The sequence below is a fragment of the Sapajus apella genome, unplaced genomic scaffold (assembly GCF_009761245.1).
Source record: "Sapajus apella isolate SASKATOON/1434 unplaced genomic scaffold, GSC_monkey_1.0 scaffold11, whole genome shotgun sequence".
NCBI classification, from domain to species: Eukaryota; Metazoa; Chordata; class Mammalia; order Primates; family Cebidae; genus Sapajus; species Sapajus apella.
The window spans coordinates 5,218,830-5,235,393 of NW_022436951.1; the positions used below are offsets into that span (position 1 = coordinate 5,218,830).

Here is a 16,564-nt window from a genome sequence, read left to right on the forward strand (position 1 = left end):
ATAAGGCTTATACGGAATAAACTATTGCTCCTAGGCTACAAACCTGTACGGAATATTACTGTACTGAGTACTACAGGCAACTGTAACACAATGGTCAGTATTTGTATATCTAAACATATCTACACACAGAAAACGTACAGTAAAAACATGGTATAAAAAGTAAAAAATGGTATCCCTGTATAGGGCATTTACCACGAAAGGTGCTTGCTAGACTAGAAGTTGCTCTGGGTAAGTAAGTGGGTGAGTTAGTGAGTGACTAAAGTACTGAGTGAATGTGAAGGTCTAGAACATTACTGTACACTATTGTGGGCTTTATAAACACAGCAAACTTAGGCTACACTAAAATTATTAAAAGTGTTTTTCTTCCTTCAATAATAAATTAAAGGTAGCTTACAGTAATTTTTCAGTAAGCTTTTAGTTTTTTAAAATGTTTGATTCTTGTAATAACACATAAAACATAAACACATGTATAAACTATACAAAAAATATTTTTTATTTATATCCTTATTCTATAAACTTTTTCTATTAAAAATTTTTAACTTGTAAAACTTTTTGGTTAAAAACTAAGACACAAATGCACATGCTAGCCTAGACCTACACAGGGTCAGGATTATTAATATCACTGTCTTCCACCATTATATATCATCCCATTGAAAGATGTTCAGAGGTAATAACACACATGGAACTGTCATCTCCTATGATAACAATGCCTTCTTCTGGAATATTTCCTAAAGTACCTGAGGATCTTTTACAGTCAATACTTTTTAAATAAGTAGAAGTAGACTTTAAAATACACTAAAAGTATAGTATAGTAAATATAATAACCAGTAAGTCATTTATTATCAAATATTTTGTACTATACATAATTGTATCTGCTCTATTTTTATACTACTTGCAGCACAATAGGTTTGTTCATATCAGCATCGCCGCAAATACATGAGTAACACATTGCACTATAATGTTAAGATGGCTATGACATCACTAGGTGATAGAAATTTTTCAGCTACATTATAATCTTATGGGAGCACCACCGCATACACAGACTGTCATTAACTGAAATGTAGTTATATGGTGCATGACTGTACTTGAGTCTAAACTAATCTCTCTTCTTCAACTTGTATTCCATTTTGATCCTTATTAACTGTAATAGAGGGGATCAGGGGATCATCTTTGCACTGTGTCCCCTCCGCCTCTCCTGGCTCTCCTTCCCACTCACCCAGTTCTGCTGGTACTCTGTGGGTGTACAGATAAGAAGTAGGATTTTTCTTTGTGAGCCAGATCCTCCAACAGACAATTTCGCCCATGATAATATACATTCCCTGGCTTTGGAACAAGCTGTAGAGGAGAAAGAACCCTCTAGAATCACTCCCTTGTTGATGGCCCTTCACTTAGGGTGGATGAATGGGATCCCACACACTGAGAGGCCCTAGAGATGATGATTAAAAGTACAGATCCTGGAGCCAGGCTGCCTAGAGTCAAATCCCAGATCTACCTACCTCTTACTGTATATTCTTAGGTAAATTACTCAATCTTAGTTAATTCATCCTTAAAATGGGGGTAAAAATACTAACCTCAAATAACTATAAAATGAGCAAGTACATTGAAAGCCTTAATAACCACTCCTGGTACATAGAGGATAGACAATGTTAGCAGTTATTAAAATAATTATTACTATTATCACTACTATTGTTATCACCACTATTGTTACTAACGGTGAGGTAGGTAGCAGTGAGGAGATGAATTGCCTGGTTAAGAACTATATATCACATTAAAATAAAACTAACTGCCTTCATTGAGGGTGAAAGGGAAGAAGGAATGGGCTGGGTGGACCTGAGATTAGATGTTCCTCCCTCCCCTTTCAACCATGGACCTCACACTGTGGCCCTTCTCTAAGAGCCTCTGAGGCTGGTTCCCAAGCAAGGCACAATGCTCCTGCCCCCCATAAGACTGCCCAGCCCCTATGGCTCTGATCGGCTGGTACAGCTAGCAGCCAGGCTCCGGCCAGCACGATGTGATACCCTGATCACTATAGGGAGCCAGGAGTTTCCTGCCCACAGTCTAGTGCTAGCAGGTGTCAGCCAGCAGCTGGGCCGCAGGGGCCAGTGGGCTCTGGGAGACAGCATCGGCACTTCCACCTTTGCCCAGCTCCTGTACTTTGTGTATGGGGAGAGTGCAGAGCTGCTGCCTGAGGAGCTAGGACCCCTTGATGAGGCGGCCAGGGCCTTGGGGATACAGTCCCTGGAAGGAGCATGAGGAAGGGCTCGAGGAGACAGGGCTAAAGAGCCAGATCCAGGCCTGTCCCAGCCTGGCCTCCATGCAAGTGCACATGCGCAGCCACTCGCCCAGCCAACTCCCGCCCGGATGGACCATCCGCTTCACCTTCCTCTACTCCTCGAGACCGTCCTGGCCCTCGACCTCTCTCTGTTGTACCCCTTCCTCCATCACCTGTCGGGGTGTCGGTAGCGTCTTAGCCAAGAGTCCAATTAAAGAATGAAAAGCCTGCCGGCTAGGCTTCTGACCTGGAACCGCTGCTACAGCGGCCTAGCAAATTCCGCCCCAGAAAGGGCTCCGAGTGCCCTCTCCCCGACGATCGTGGGTTGCAGAAGCCCAGGCCAGCAAGCTGTACAGGGTAAGGGCACTGAAGTGTGCAGGAGCGAAGGTTAACTGTAGGATTGTTGATCGCATCAGCATAATAAAGAGTTTCCTGTGTTCTCCCTTCAAAAAAAAAAAAAAAATATTGGCAGACCGGGCGCAGTGGCTCACGGCTGTAATTCCAGCATCTTGAGACGACTGAGGCAGGCAGATCATATGAGGTCTTACTTCCTCATCACCAAAGGAATAATTTATGGTGTTATTGTTGAACTGCCAAGTGTTGGCTCTATGACTGATGAACATGGGCATCAGAGGCCAGTAGCTTTCCTGGCCTACAGAGTAAATGGACAATATATTATGGAAGGACTTGCATCCAGCTTCCTGTTTACAATGGGAGGTTTAGGTTTCATAATCCTGGACCGATCGAATGCACCAAATATCCCCAAGCTCAATAGATTTCTTCTTCTATTCATTGGATTCGTCTGTGTTCTATTGAGTTTTTTCATGGCTAGAGTATTCATGAGAATGAAACTGCCGGGCTATCTGATGGGTTAGAGTGCCTTTGAGAAGAAATCAGTGGATACTGGATTTGCTCCTGTCAAGGAAGTTTAAAGGCTGTACCAATCCTCTAATGTGAAATGTGGAAAAGAATGAAGAGCAGCAGTAAAAGAAATATCTAGTGAAAAAGTAGGAAGTATATTGAAACTTGGACTAGAATTTCTTTCTTGGTTTAAAGAGACAAGCTGATCACAATATTTTTTTTTCCTGCTGACCTACTGCTATACCAATGACGTTGAGTGGCATTTTATTCTTAGTTTTTCATTTCTTAAAGAAAATATATTCCATATCTACAACTATAATACCAAATAAAGTGATTATTTTTTACAACCCCCTTAACATTTTTTGGAAATGACATTCTGATTTTCAGAAATTAACATAAAATCAAGAAGCAAGATTCCATAAGCTGAGAACTCTGGACAGCTGATCAGCTTTACCTATGGTGCTTTGCCTTTAACTAGAGTGTGTGATGGTAGATTATTTCAGGTATGTTTGTAAGACTGTTTCCTGAACAATAAGACGTATGAAAGGGGCAGAAATAAATACTTTTTCTAATTTAAAAAAATATATATTGGCAGACTGAGGCAGGCAGATCACATGAGGTCAGAAGTTCAAGACGAGCCTGGCCAACATGGTGAAACCACATCTCTGCTAAAACTACAAAAAAAAAATCAGCCAGGCATGGTGGCGGCTACCTGTAATCCCAGCTACTCAAGAGGCTGAGGCAGGAGAATTGCTTGAACCTAGGAGGCGGAAGGTGTAGTGAGCTGAGATCACACCACTGCACTCCAGCCTGGGTGACAGAGTGAGATTCCAACTCAGATAATAATAATAATAAAAACAAAAAATAAAATATGGGCAAATGATCTGAACAGACAGAAGAAGACATGCATATTATCAACATGTATATGAAAAAATACAAACATCACTAATCATCAGGGAAATGCAAATCAAAACTACAACAAGATAACATCTCATTCCAATTAGAATAACTATTATCAAAAAGAAAAAAAATAATAACAAATGCTGGCAAGGACATGGAGAAAAAGGAACTCATACACTATTGGTGGGAAGGTAAATTTGTATAGCCATTATGGAGAACAATTCCTCAAAAAATTACAAATAGAACTACCAGATAATCCAGCAAAGCTACTATTAAATATACATTTTTTAGGGCCCAGAAAACAATATCCCAAAATTAAAGCCTCAGAGGTAGCCTCTAAAGCAAATGTTTTTTTCTTTCTCCAGCCCTCCTGTCTCTCTGTCCCATTCTCTCCAGAGGCTGGCCATAGAAACTAGAATCCCTGGCCCCCAAGGCGGCTTGTAGAAACCAAAACCCCTATTCCTCAAAGCTAGTCATAAATCCTATAAATATTACTCTAATTTTCCTTCTGGCTTTCAGTGTAAAAACTGACCACAAAGGAATTATCTAACCTACATTGTTTGACTGTAGGTTATAAAAGCCCCATTCCAGAGAGAGTCTTGTCCCATACCCAGAAGGAAAGAATGCATACTCAGAGAACCCAAAAAGAATCTAGACAGATGGCCCTCCTAGGTTTCCCCAGCCTGTTAGCATTAGATCACCCCTATTTGTCCAATCATATTTCTACATGACTGTCCATACTTTGTTGAACCTAAGCATAAAAATGAACAATTTCCGCTGTATCTTCTGATCTTCATTCTGAAGGCTCCAGTGTATATATGATAAATAAATCTGTATGCCTTTTCTCTAATTAATCTGCCTTTTGTGAGTTGATTTTTCAGCAAAACGTCAGGGAACCAAGGGAAAACTCTCCCTATCCCCTACAGTATCCAAAGGAGAAGAAATCCATGTGTCGAAGAGATATTTGCACTCCCATATTTACTGCTGCCCTATTCACAATAGCCAAAATACGGAATCAACCTAGATGTCCAATAATGAATAAAGAAATTTATATATATGCACTACAGAATACTATTCAGTCATAAAAGAGAATGAAATCCTGTCATTCATAGTAACATGGATGGAACTAGAAGATAAGTGAAATAAGCTGCAAACAGAATGTTAAATACCACATGTTCTCACTCATGTGAGAGAAAAAAAGTTAATCTCGTAGTAAAAAGTAAAACAGAGACTACTAGAGGCTGAGAAAGGCAGAGGGAAAAGAGGGTTACGAAGAGATTTGTTAACAGATACACAAAATTAGAGCTAGAAAAGAGAAACACCACAGCAGGTGGTACAGAATAGCTGGAATGAAGATATTGAAAATTCATTCAAATAGCTGGAATGAGGATACTGAAAATTCCCAACACAAAAAAATGCTAAATGTTGAGATGATGGATGTTACTTATCCTGATTTTTTTATCACTATACATTATATGTATCAAATATAACAGTGAAGTGAAAGAAAGGGTGAATTCATCACTATGTACACCATGGATATGTACAATTATTACTTGTCAATTAAAAATTAATTTTAAAATGGCTATGAATATGAGTGACTGAATAAATGAATGCACACTTAATAGACCTTCAACCAAGTACCAGGGACTGTGCTATTTACTTACACAAAGATTTTCTTATTTGATTCATTATAACTAGGTAGAGATGAGGTTTATTGTTCAGATGTGGAAACTGAAGTTTGTGATGCAAAATACTATTTCTATCATACCAGAACCACCACTGGGGAACTTAAAGAAGATCATAAAAACATAAGCCATATTGTGCTAATCTGGAATATCCATAATAGCTGATATTAACTCAGTTTCTAAGAAAAAGTATAAAAGTTCCAAATAGTTTAAACCAGATAACTTTTAGAACATAATATACTTGTCTATTGACTATTATCAGTTTTATAGTCTGTTAGTTATGCATAAATTAATTTTCACAACAAAGATTTACATATATAAATTATTATAAATTTTACAACAAAGATATATGTATAAATATATATAAACTATATATTTATATTATTTGTATCTTTTCTTTAAAACTCTGAAATCATCTAGTTTACTACTTGGTAAATAATGGATTTTATATGTTTGAGGATAATGAAAACTGCGATCACCAATATTTAGAAGAACACACTCTCTGAATTTTAGGAATTCAGTTATAAAGGACTCTGGGAATAATATGCAACCCTTTTTAATAGTGAAATGAAAGGAAGAATGAATTCAGCTATAGCAAGACAAACTTTAGATGGTAAAGAAATAACATTAAATAGCAGTCAATCTCATAGTGAGAAAGGTATACTTTTAAAATTTCCTTCAATTATTTTAGTTATACCAAGCAGAAAGTCTTGATTTAGCACTAATGTGTCTTTAATACCCCCATAACTTTTGCTAATATCCCTTTTTAACATAGAAAAATCTAAGACACAGAGCCTTGGCAGATAATAGTATCTAGCTAGTATCCGGCTAACTAATGTTTTATTTTCAAAATTTGCTATGTTCTATTTAGAATCATATTGGTTTTTTTACATTTTTGATAGTATTAGAATGTTTCTTTTTAAAGTAGGAGAATGAATTATTATTAATTAATAGGTCTGGGGTGTTTTTACAGGATGATGAAACATTTTTGAAACTAGAGAACTGGTGGTTGCAACATTTTGAATACACTAAATACCAATGATTGTATGCTTTAAATGGTTAATATGCTGTCTGAAGTTAATCTCAAATTTTTTAAATTATTTGGAATATTTAAATAAATCAATTTCTAACAATTTAAAAAATAATATGATGATGTATACATATGACTAGAATTATAAAAGCAGTATGCAAATAAGTGAATTTTGGGAAATAGACTTACCTAGATAAATTGAATTGGATTGGTATAGATGAGAATTTCTAGAGGTGAACCTTAAGAAGCTAACAGGTAGAGCCTTGCAAACTAATGTTGATAGCTTTTCAAGATACCAAGAACCTGGTAAATTTTAGCCGCGGGTGATTTCTAGTGGCATATCAGATGTCTTCAAGAGCTTAGGTAAAAATGCTAAAGCAAACAAAATGTATTCTACATTCATCTGCTTCCTGTTCTCAATCTCTGCAGTCCCTCTTCCTCTCTATCACCATTCAAGTGCACACTATGCTCATGATGTCCTCTGCTCATTCAATACCCTAAACCAGTTTTTCTGTTTTCAATTCTTTAGTCCAACTTCTGTTTTAAAAGTGTAGGCTTTCGCTATGTTTGAAAAGGGTTAATATTAGCATTGCCTATGTCACAAGGCTTCTGAAAAGATAAAATTATATTTGAGACATGCTTTACAAGTGTTTTTCAAACTCTAGATTCTAACTCATAAAATCAGTTTAATAGGTTCTGGTCAGTACTTTAAACATGAAACAAATTAGAATACAAAAAAATAAAAAAAAGGAGTGCATGCTGCAATAGGAATTGTTATGGTTAACTTCTTTTTCAGTTTCATATATGCCTGTGTGTCTGCACAAAAATATGTGTATAGTCAGTCACAATATAAAATATAATTTTCTGTGATTAAAAAATAAAGCTTTACATGACAAGTATAATAGGTGTTTTCTGCTATATTTTCAAATAGAGAGCATATAAAGAATGTTTTTCAAAATAAATCAGGGTTACTACCTGGCAAATGCAGTGATCGGCTCCTTAGCCACCTGCCCCGTGAGCATCAATGCAGCATTAGCGTTTACCATCCAGGTTAAAACCTTGATGGCAAAAAACAATAACAGCAGCAAGAAACAATAATAGCAGCAAAATACAAAATAAACAAAAAACAGACTAGTCAGTAAAAATACCACTCAATGAGAATAGTTCTATAATTAACTATAAAAAATTGGGGAAATAACTTTAAAATTATATCTGAATTAAGATTTGATCCTTGCATTACTCTGTAGGCTAAAGCTGAAAGTCATGAAAACTGATAAAGAACAAAACTGGTAAACATTGTGCTCACAGCAGCAAATATACTAAAATTGGAACAATACAGAGAAGATTACCGTAGCCCTGCACAAGGATGACACACAACTTTGCGAAGTTTTTTAAGACATTTTAAGACAGTTTTGTATCATTTTGCTATTACCAGTTTAAATCTGTGTAAAGGAAAAAAAACTGGTAAATATTAAAAAATATTCTAAAAGGTTGAGGTTTAACAGAATCTTGCAAAGCCCTTTAATTTGGGTCTAACATATTATAATAAACATGTCTGAAAAGTTTTTAAAATTTTGATGAATTACTAAGGCTTGGGTAATTAGTAGAAGAAAAAACAAAAATGAAACAGGGAGGACTCACTGCAGCACCAAGAGCTTTGGAGCACAAATCATCACTGGTTGCATCACTTCTCCAGTTGCAATGAATCAAAAAGTAGGTTAAAAGAGAATGCACACAGACCAGAGAACTGTTTCACATTTTGGCTCCGACTTTACTTTGTGTATATAAAAAGCCCTACTAGTGGCTCTATTAAGTGAACATTTAACATTTACTATTTTGTTTATAATAGTTAAAACAGTAATGTTTGGCCTTGTCCGCTTACAAAATAAATCATAACTGTCCTGATGCTGAGAAATATGGCTCATGAATCTCTCTACTAAAGAGAGGGATCCCTTATATAGGCTTTCTAGAGACTATAGTCATCCTGCAGAGAATCTGACCATTTAGGTAATATAGCCCTACATAGATAACCATAGAGAAGTCAATTGTGCTTTGTAACATCCCAAAAATTTGATCTTTTTTTTTTTTTTTTAAGAATTAGGGAACATTTACTCCATATTTCCAATTGATACAAGATAATAATAAAAATAAAATTAACTGGTCAAAACTGGCTAGAATAACACAAATTCAAAACAGGCTTCCCCTATTTCATGCAACCCAAAGTTTTCACTCTCAAAGACGCCATTAACCATTAAAAAATAAGGCACCCATGACAGAGAATGAGCAAATGTGTTTTATAAAATTATTTTCCAAATCACATTTTCTATTTTATACCATTGCCCAACTCTTTTTTAAAAAGGCATAATTTAAAATACTGTGAAAAACAAGAGCTTTACATTATCCATTTGTTGGCTCTGGCTTCAAAAAATCTTCAGAGTCCAAACATTACCTTCACCACTAAAACCCTTGTCCAGAAAATTACCTGTATGTCTAAAATAGCCCCTAATCAGTCACCCTGCTTCCACCATTTTCTCCCTGTAGTTATTCTCCATGCAGAGCTGCCAGAATGATTCTTTTAAAAATGTAACTTGAATAATGCCAATCCTCTCCTAAAATCCATGTAATGGCTTTTCACCAACCTCAGAAGAGTATCCAAACTCTACATGATCAAAAAAGCCCTCTTAGATATGATATATCCACCCACCTCAACCTTTTCCCACATCTTCCTTCACTTTTCCCTATGTGAAGACTGACGCGGGTGCGTCACTTGAGGTCAGGAGTTCGAGACCAGCCTGGTCAACATGATGAAACCCATCTCTATTAAAAATATGAAAATTAGCCAGGCATGGTGGCAGGCACCTATAATTCCAGCTCCTCAGGAGGCTGGGGCAGGAGAATCACCTGAACCCCGGAGGGGGTAGGTTGCAGTGAGCCAAAATTGAGCTACTGTGCTCCAGCCTGGGCAACAGAGCAGGGCTCTGTCTCAAAACAAACAAACAAAATCTTACTGTTTGTACAAATATTTCATTTTGACCTTTATATTTTGACTAAATTCAAGTCACTAGCGACAGTGAAATTACATCCCTCTCTTGAACCTATTTATTCAATATAATGAAAATATAAGATTATATTAACTGCTTGCTTATATTTATACATTTGACTCTCTAACACCATCTCTTATGGATATAATTTAAACTGAAGTTTTTGGTTCATGATTTCCTTTTTTTCTGTCCTAAATATCAATACACATCCATAAATATTCATATGTTTTCTATTTCTGCCAAGTTTAGCAGAAATTTTTAATTCTTCTAACCTTACCTGTGAGTTCCAATGTTTTAAGAATACTTTTAAAACTCTTTATAAGTAAATACTATGTTAACTCAATTTTTCTTTGGGCTTCCTCAAGTAACTTTGATCAATATGCAATCATATTAATCTATAAAGTTTTGTACATAATGTTTTCATCAGTTACATTTTTCCCTTCTATATGTTAATATCTATGCATTTAGGTAGTGTATATGTTTTACCTTTTATGTATATTGCACAAGGTCCATATTTTACAATTAGACTATGAAAGCCAAGATTTTTGGGGATACAATTTAAATATCTACAGTGCAGGTAAATAAAGCCCTTGAGATTTAATTCAACAAATACTTATCAAGTCCCTGCTATAATGGTTTACATACCAACAGAGTCAAAGGTAAGGAAGAAAAAATCCTCACCCCCAAAGAGCTCATACCAGTGACATAAACTTTTGTTTCCTTAGCCAACAGAGGCAAAGCATTGATTACTTACTTCACCCATTCCCATATTCCAGTGGAAAGAGAACTCAGGGCTAAAAGTTCCACTGTACATGAAATATTGAAAAAATTATAATCCATTTTAATAAGAACGTAGATCATCTAATTTTTAAATGTCTTTATCAAATTATAATTTAAGACCATAAAATCACCCATTATAAGTGTGCAATTCAATGATTTTTAATTTACAGAGTTGTACAACCATCATCACAATCTTGTTTTAGAACATTCCCAACAGGGTCATTTATTTTTGAACCATATAGCAATGCAATTTTGGAGTGCACATTCTAGAGTCAGAGTTCCTGGCTCCAGAACTTACTAGATGCATGACCTCGGGCGAGTTGTTAAACCCTTCACTGCGGTACTTCAGTTTCTCATCTAAAATATGTAATTAACAGTAGTACTTAATTCACAGTATTGTTCTGAGGGTTAAATGAATTAAAATATACATAAAGCACCTGAAACGGTTCCTAGAATGAAGTTAAGTATTCAATAAATATCACTTATTGTTAACATTATATGCTTTAAAATCTAGTTATTGGAAAAACAATAGGCTGAAAATACTACTGATGCAAATAGGCAACAATACATACTGAAGGCTAAAGCAAACAACTTATAAAATGCACTTGTTTGATAATAAGTTTAAGGAAAAGTAATTTAAAATTTAAAAACAACATGCATACGTATGTTCGTTGCAGCACTGTTTACAAGAGCAAAGACCTGGAACCAACCCAAATGCCCATCAATGATAGACTGGACAAAGAAAATGTGGCACATATACATTATGGAATACTATGCAGCCATAAAAAATGACAAGTTTGTGTCCTTTGTAGAGACATGGATGAATCTAGAAACCATCGTTCTCAGCAAACTGACACAAGAACAGAAGATCAAACACCGCATGTTCTCACTCATAGAAGGGTGATGAACAATGAGAACATTTGGGCACAAGGAAGGGAACAACATTCAGTGGGATAGGTGAGGAGGGTGGTGGCGGGGGGAGGGACATCGGGGGGCAGTAAGGACGGGAAGGGATAACACGGGGGAAATGCCTGATGTAGGCGATGGGGGGATGGAGACAGCAAACCACCATGGCATGTATGTACCTATGCAACAATCCTGTAGGATACAAGATGTGCACATGTACCCCAGAGCTCAAAGTACAATAAAAATAAATAATAAAAACAACAATAAAGCTATTGAAAACCAAACCCATTTAAAATAAAACCTTTAATGCTTTGACAGCATTAATTTATTTATTCAACAAATATTTATTAACATGTCATGCTCGTCTTGGGCATAGAGAAACAGCATATAAGACAAAAAGCCCCTGACCATATAAAGCTTAAAGAGAAACAAAATAAATAACCAGGCAAACTAAAAATAAAACAAAATATTTTGAGGGTTTACATCCCTAGATGTATAATCTTCTAGTCCATAACAGAGCATCATGGAGGGAATGGCATCTGATTGGGCCTTCTTCAATGGATGTTGGATAGTGGATGGTGGCCATTTCCACCAGCTGTAGGGGGCTTGTGGGAGAGGTATACAGGGTGGAGTGATTAGTATAGGAAAAGGCACCAAGGCAGTAAATCAGAGGATAATCATAGGGCAACAAGTATAATCTAGTCTGACTAAAAAGTTTTTTGATTTAGGCTGGGTGCAGTGGCTTCCGTGCTGGTAATCCCAGCACTTTGGGAAGCCAAGGTAGGTGGATCACTTGATGTCAGGAGTTCAAGACCAGCCTGGCCAACGTGGCGAGAACCCATCTCTACCAAAAATACAAAACTTGGCTGGGCGTGGTGGCATGCCCCTACAGTCCCAGCTACTCATGAGGCTGAGGCAGGAGAATCACTTGAACCTGGGAGGCAGAGGCTGCAGTAAGCCAAGATTGTACCACTGCACTGCAGTCTGGGTGACAGAGTGAGACCCTGTCTCAAAAAAAAAAAGGTTTTTTATTTATGGAGAAAGTTACAGAAGATACTCAAAGTTTGGAAAAAAATATAAAAGCATAAACTGAAAGGCTGGAAGTGTCAGTCTGAGAAAATTTGAATTTTATTCAGCATATGACAGATACTGAAGTAGTAAGTATTGCATTTAACATGATTTAAACTGGGGCTAGGTTTATCAGCATATGGACAGAGAAGGGTGAGGATATCCAGCATCACAAGTTAAAGATGATGAGGGTCTGAAGTAGAATGAAAGAAAGAGAGATGAAATTGAGGGGGTGGATGTGAGAAACACTAAAACAACTAAAACACAGAACGGAAAAGGCTGACACTGGTTACAGGAGGTAAAGAATATTCTTAAGTTCTAAACGGAAAAATAATAAAAATAGCAAAGTCTAAAGAAAGAATGAGTTCTAAAAGAGATAGTTGTGTTTGGGGTATATTGAGCTTAAGTTCTGGTGTATAATCCTGGTGGGTTATATACATATAGCTGTTCCACACATAGCTGAATGTATGTCTAGAGTGAATAACGCTTAGGACAGAATTAAGAAGATTTGGTCAGCAGTCACTAGAAGTAATGGTTACTGAACTTAAAATACTTCATCACCTCAACAGAAAACTGAGAAAGACGACATCCCTTTGCACTAATACGGAATCCCTGATATTACATTCGAGCAACTGTCTTACCAACATCCTGAATTACATGGTCCTATTACTCTTGTGTCACAAGTTTCCTATTGTATTCTCTGTGAGTGAAATCCTGGTGTCCTGAAATTTCATGACACATGGCTTGCTGTGCGTCTTTTTCATTCTTTCCAGATGAGTCCTTCCTCTCTGGAAAATCATGTTTTTTCAGTTCTGAGACCTCCTTATTTTTAGTAACTCTTTCTTACCTAATTCCATCCTCCCTCTTCTATATTTTCACTGGAAATTTCTAGTCAAATACTAGTCTCTAAATTGACACTGTAAGTCTCCTACCTTTTTTTTCTCTCACTGTCTTTTATTCTACTTTCTGGATTTTCTTGACTATATACACTTTCCGGGAGATTTTTAATACTCCTAGGGATTCCTTCCCTTACATCTCAATCACATATATATTTTGCAAGAGCTCTTCCTTAATCTCTTAAAGTTCAGGATTTTTGGTAGTATTCTGCTTTAGTTTCTTGGTTGTACTATTCTCTATTTTCTCTCTGAGAGTATCAATTATAGGATATTTTCCCTTGAAAATTTCTTCAGTTTTCTACATTATCTCTCTCTCCTCTGACTTATACTGTTTAGTGTAAGTTTCTGTATTTCATATTAGAGGATTTTCTCAAATGTCTGGTGGTCCATGTCTACCATTAATATTGAAAAGAAAAGCACTAAAATGCAAATTAGAAACTGTATGGCAGGGGCCAATATCTTTTTCTGTAAAGGACCATATAGTAAGTTTCTTGGGCTTTGAGGACCATATACTCTGTTGCAACTACTCAGCTCTGCTAATGTGATGCAAAAGCAGAGAAAGATAATATACAAATGAATGAACAAAGCTGTTATAATAAAATTTCTGGACACTGAAATTTGAATTTCATATAATTTTCATGTGTCACAAAGTATTTTTATTTTTATTTTCTGAATCCATTATGATAGGCTGAGTAATACTCCCAAAGATTTCCACATTTGAGTCCCTGGAACCTGTCAATGTATTACCTTATGTGGCAGAGGGAAATTAAGGTTTCAGATTGATTTAATGTTGTTAGTCAGCTGACCTTAAAATAGGAAGATTATCCTAGATTATCTGAGCAGGCTAGATGTAATCACAAGGGTCTTTAAAAAGTGGGAGAGGAAAGTAGAAAAGACGGTCACAGTGTTATGACGTAAGAGGGACTCAACCTAATGTTGCTAGCCTTGATGATGAAGGAAGGGTGTCAGGAGCCAAGGTATAAGGGTGGCCTCTAGAAGTTGGAAAAGGCAAGGAAACAGATTCTCCCTGGAGCCTCTGGAAGGGAACAAAGCCCTACTAACACCATGATTTTAGCTCAATGAGACTTTAGCCTATAGAACTGTAAGATAATACATTTCTATTATTTTAAGCCACTAAATTTATGGTAGTTTGTTACAGCAGTCATAGAAAAATAATATAACCATCTAAAAATGTAAAACCCATTCTTAGCTTCCCATACAAAAACAGGTAGTGGGCTAGATTTGGTACATGGGTCATAGTTTTTCTGACCCTAGGTATACGCTCTTGAGCCAGACAGCCTGGGATGGAACCTCAGTTATGCCACGTACGAACTGTAGTTTTGAGTAGGCAAGTCAATTTCTTTGTTTCTGGGTTTTCTCATCAATAAAATGATAATGACAGTATTTATATCATGGAGTTGCTATGTGAATCAAACAAAAAATTACGTGTAAAGTGCTTAAAATATTGCCTGGCTCACAGTTAAGTACTCAGTAAATGCAATAATAATAACAACAACAACAATAATAATAACGACAACAACAGAGGACAAGGAGAGGACAAACAACTCTACATGAAGATTTTCTTGACCTGGAATATAGGATCTCTTTATTAGGCCCCCTTTAAAAGTAATTCTTTTGTCTTCTGTGACAGCAAAGGGAGAGCAGTGATTTGGCTGCACAGAGCAGAGGAGGGAAGTGTAAGATAAATCAGTTTGCCTTTTACAGGCTTCTCCCATCATGGCTAAGGTTTCAGCTTTCTCTAGGTGGTTAAGTCAGTTACCATTTATGCATCTGGCTTCCAGCTTCCAACTAAATCTTGACATCTCTTTTCTGCTATCAACTACTCTCTAATTCTCTTCACCTATGTGGGTTTATGCTTTGAAAAGGGCCTTTCCTGTCACTTCAGTGAGGTTTCAGGAGGAAGCATGGTTGAACAAACGTGTTTTACCTGCTATGTTTTAACTGGAAGTCTTAAATTATTAATATGATTCATAGCCTTAAAAAACAAGGATAATAACTATCCACAATTTTTAGAAAATTTTAACCTAACTTTTGCAAAAGTCAGTATTTTTTCATTTAGTAAATGTTGCTTCTAACAGCATGTGTGACAAGAGCATTTACAGGAGCATTTTGTAAGAGCATTATTTACAAGAGCATTATTATTAAAACTTTACATAACTCTATGAAAATAACTGACAAATTAGAACTTAGGTTTAGAGCCTGCAAGTAATTTGCAGTTTTGATGGTTATTTTTGTGTTTTGAATCAATGATATACTTTTTTGGAAATATAACCATTGGAAAATAGGTATGACAAAACACTGTGGAATAGTTAACATGTCATATGTGTTCTGCTGAATATCTGTAAAAAGATATTTATAATTCATATATCTACTCAGGCATAACTAAAAAATGGGTCCATAGCATTGTTATTTATTGATGCTGATTACATTTGAATACAATGAATAACTGACTGTAGCAAGGCACCTATGCTCTTTATCTTCCTAAACCAAACCTTTAGTCACCAAGAAATCTGTCCAACTTGTATTCGTAAGATGTTCACAGCCACTTAAACAGTATCTTGAGGTCTAACTCTATCATGCTACAAAAACTGTAAGTAGGCAAGGAGTTAAAAAGAAAAAAGAGAAATACCAGCAGTTTTTAAGAACCTGTTATGTGCACGTCCTGTCTAAGTGCTTTAAATATATTATCTAATAAAATCCTCATAATAGCATGATATGGGGAGATCATGTCCTCATTTTGTAAATAAAGAAAATGAGAATAGAGCTTAGGAAAGTCAGGACTTAATAGACATGAAATCTGATGTAAAATATAATGTAATTGTATATCTCAGGTGTCATCTATAAAATGTGCTATAGAACTATGCAGTAGACATTTAGCTGTCCATATATACATATATATTCTTCCAGATTCCCAGCATTAGGTCTATTGAAGAGACAAAACTTTGAATTTCTAGCATTGCTCTTTATATTTCACACAGAGATAGATGATTTTTTTCTCACAAAAGAAGATTCCAGAAACATTCTCTAAATCATTTAGTTTTAAAAAATTGTTTGAAACATAACATACAGGCTTTTTTTTTTCTAAAACTACTCTCTCTCCTTAT

General features: G+C 36.1%; 2 protein-coding genes, 1 non-coding gene and 1 pseudogene across 6 annotated transcripts in view; 3 read left to right on the forward strand and 1 right to left on the reverse strand.

Moving 5' to 3' along the window:
• Positions 1–16,564, reverse strand: part of WDR70 (WD repeat domain 70) — a 328,762-nt gene that overhangs the window by 104,574 nt on the left and 207,624 nt on the right. The gene's annotated exons all lie outside the window — the stretch shown is intronic.
• Positions 1,750–2,491, forward strand: LOC116552249 (annotated as a pseudogene).
• LOC116552250 (oligosaccharyltransferase complex subunit ostc-B-like) lies at positions 2,735–3,707 on the forward strand. The gene has a single exon (XM_032278927.1). The coding sequence runs from the start codon at positions 2,809–2,811 to the stop codon at positions 3,145–3,147; it is 339 nt and encodes a 112-aa protein (XP_032134818.1). The 5' UTR covers positions 2,735–2,808; the 3' UTR covers positions 3,148–3,707.
• On the forward strand, positions 8,047–8,149 carry LOC116552480. Its single transcript, XR_004269410.1, has one exon. It is a non-coding gene; the product is annotated as a U6 spliceosomal RNA (small nuclear RNA).

Coding starts and splice junctions, on each gene's coding strand:
- LOC116552250 (XM_032278927.1), top strand. CDS start 2,809: ATGAGGTCTTACTTCCTCATCACCAAAGGAATAATTTATGGTGTTATT.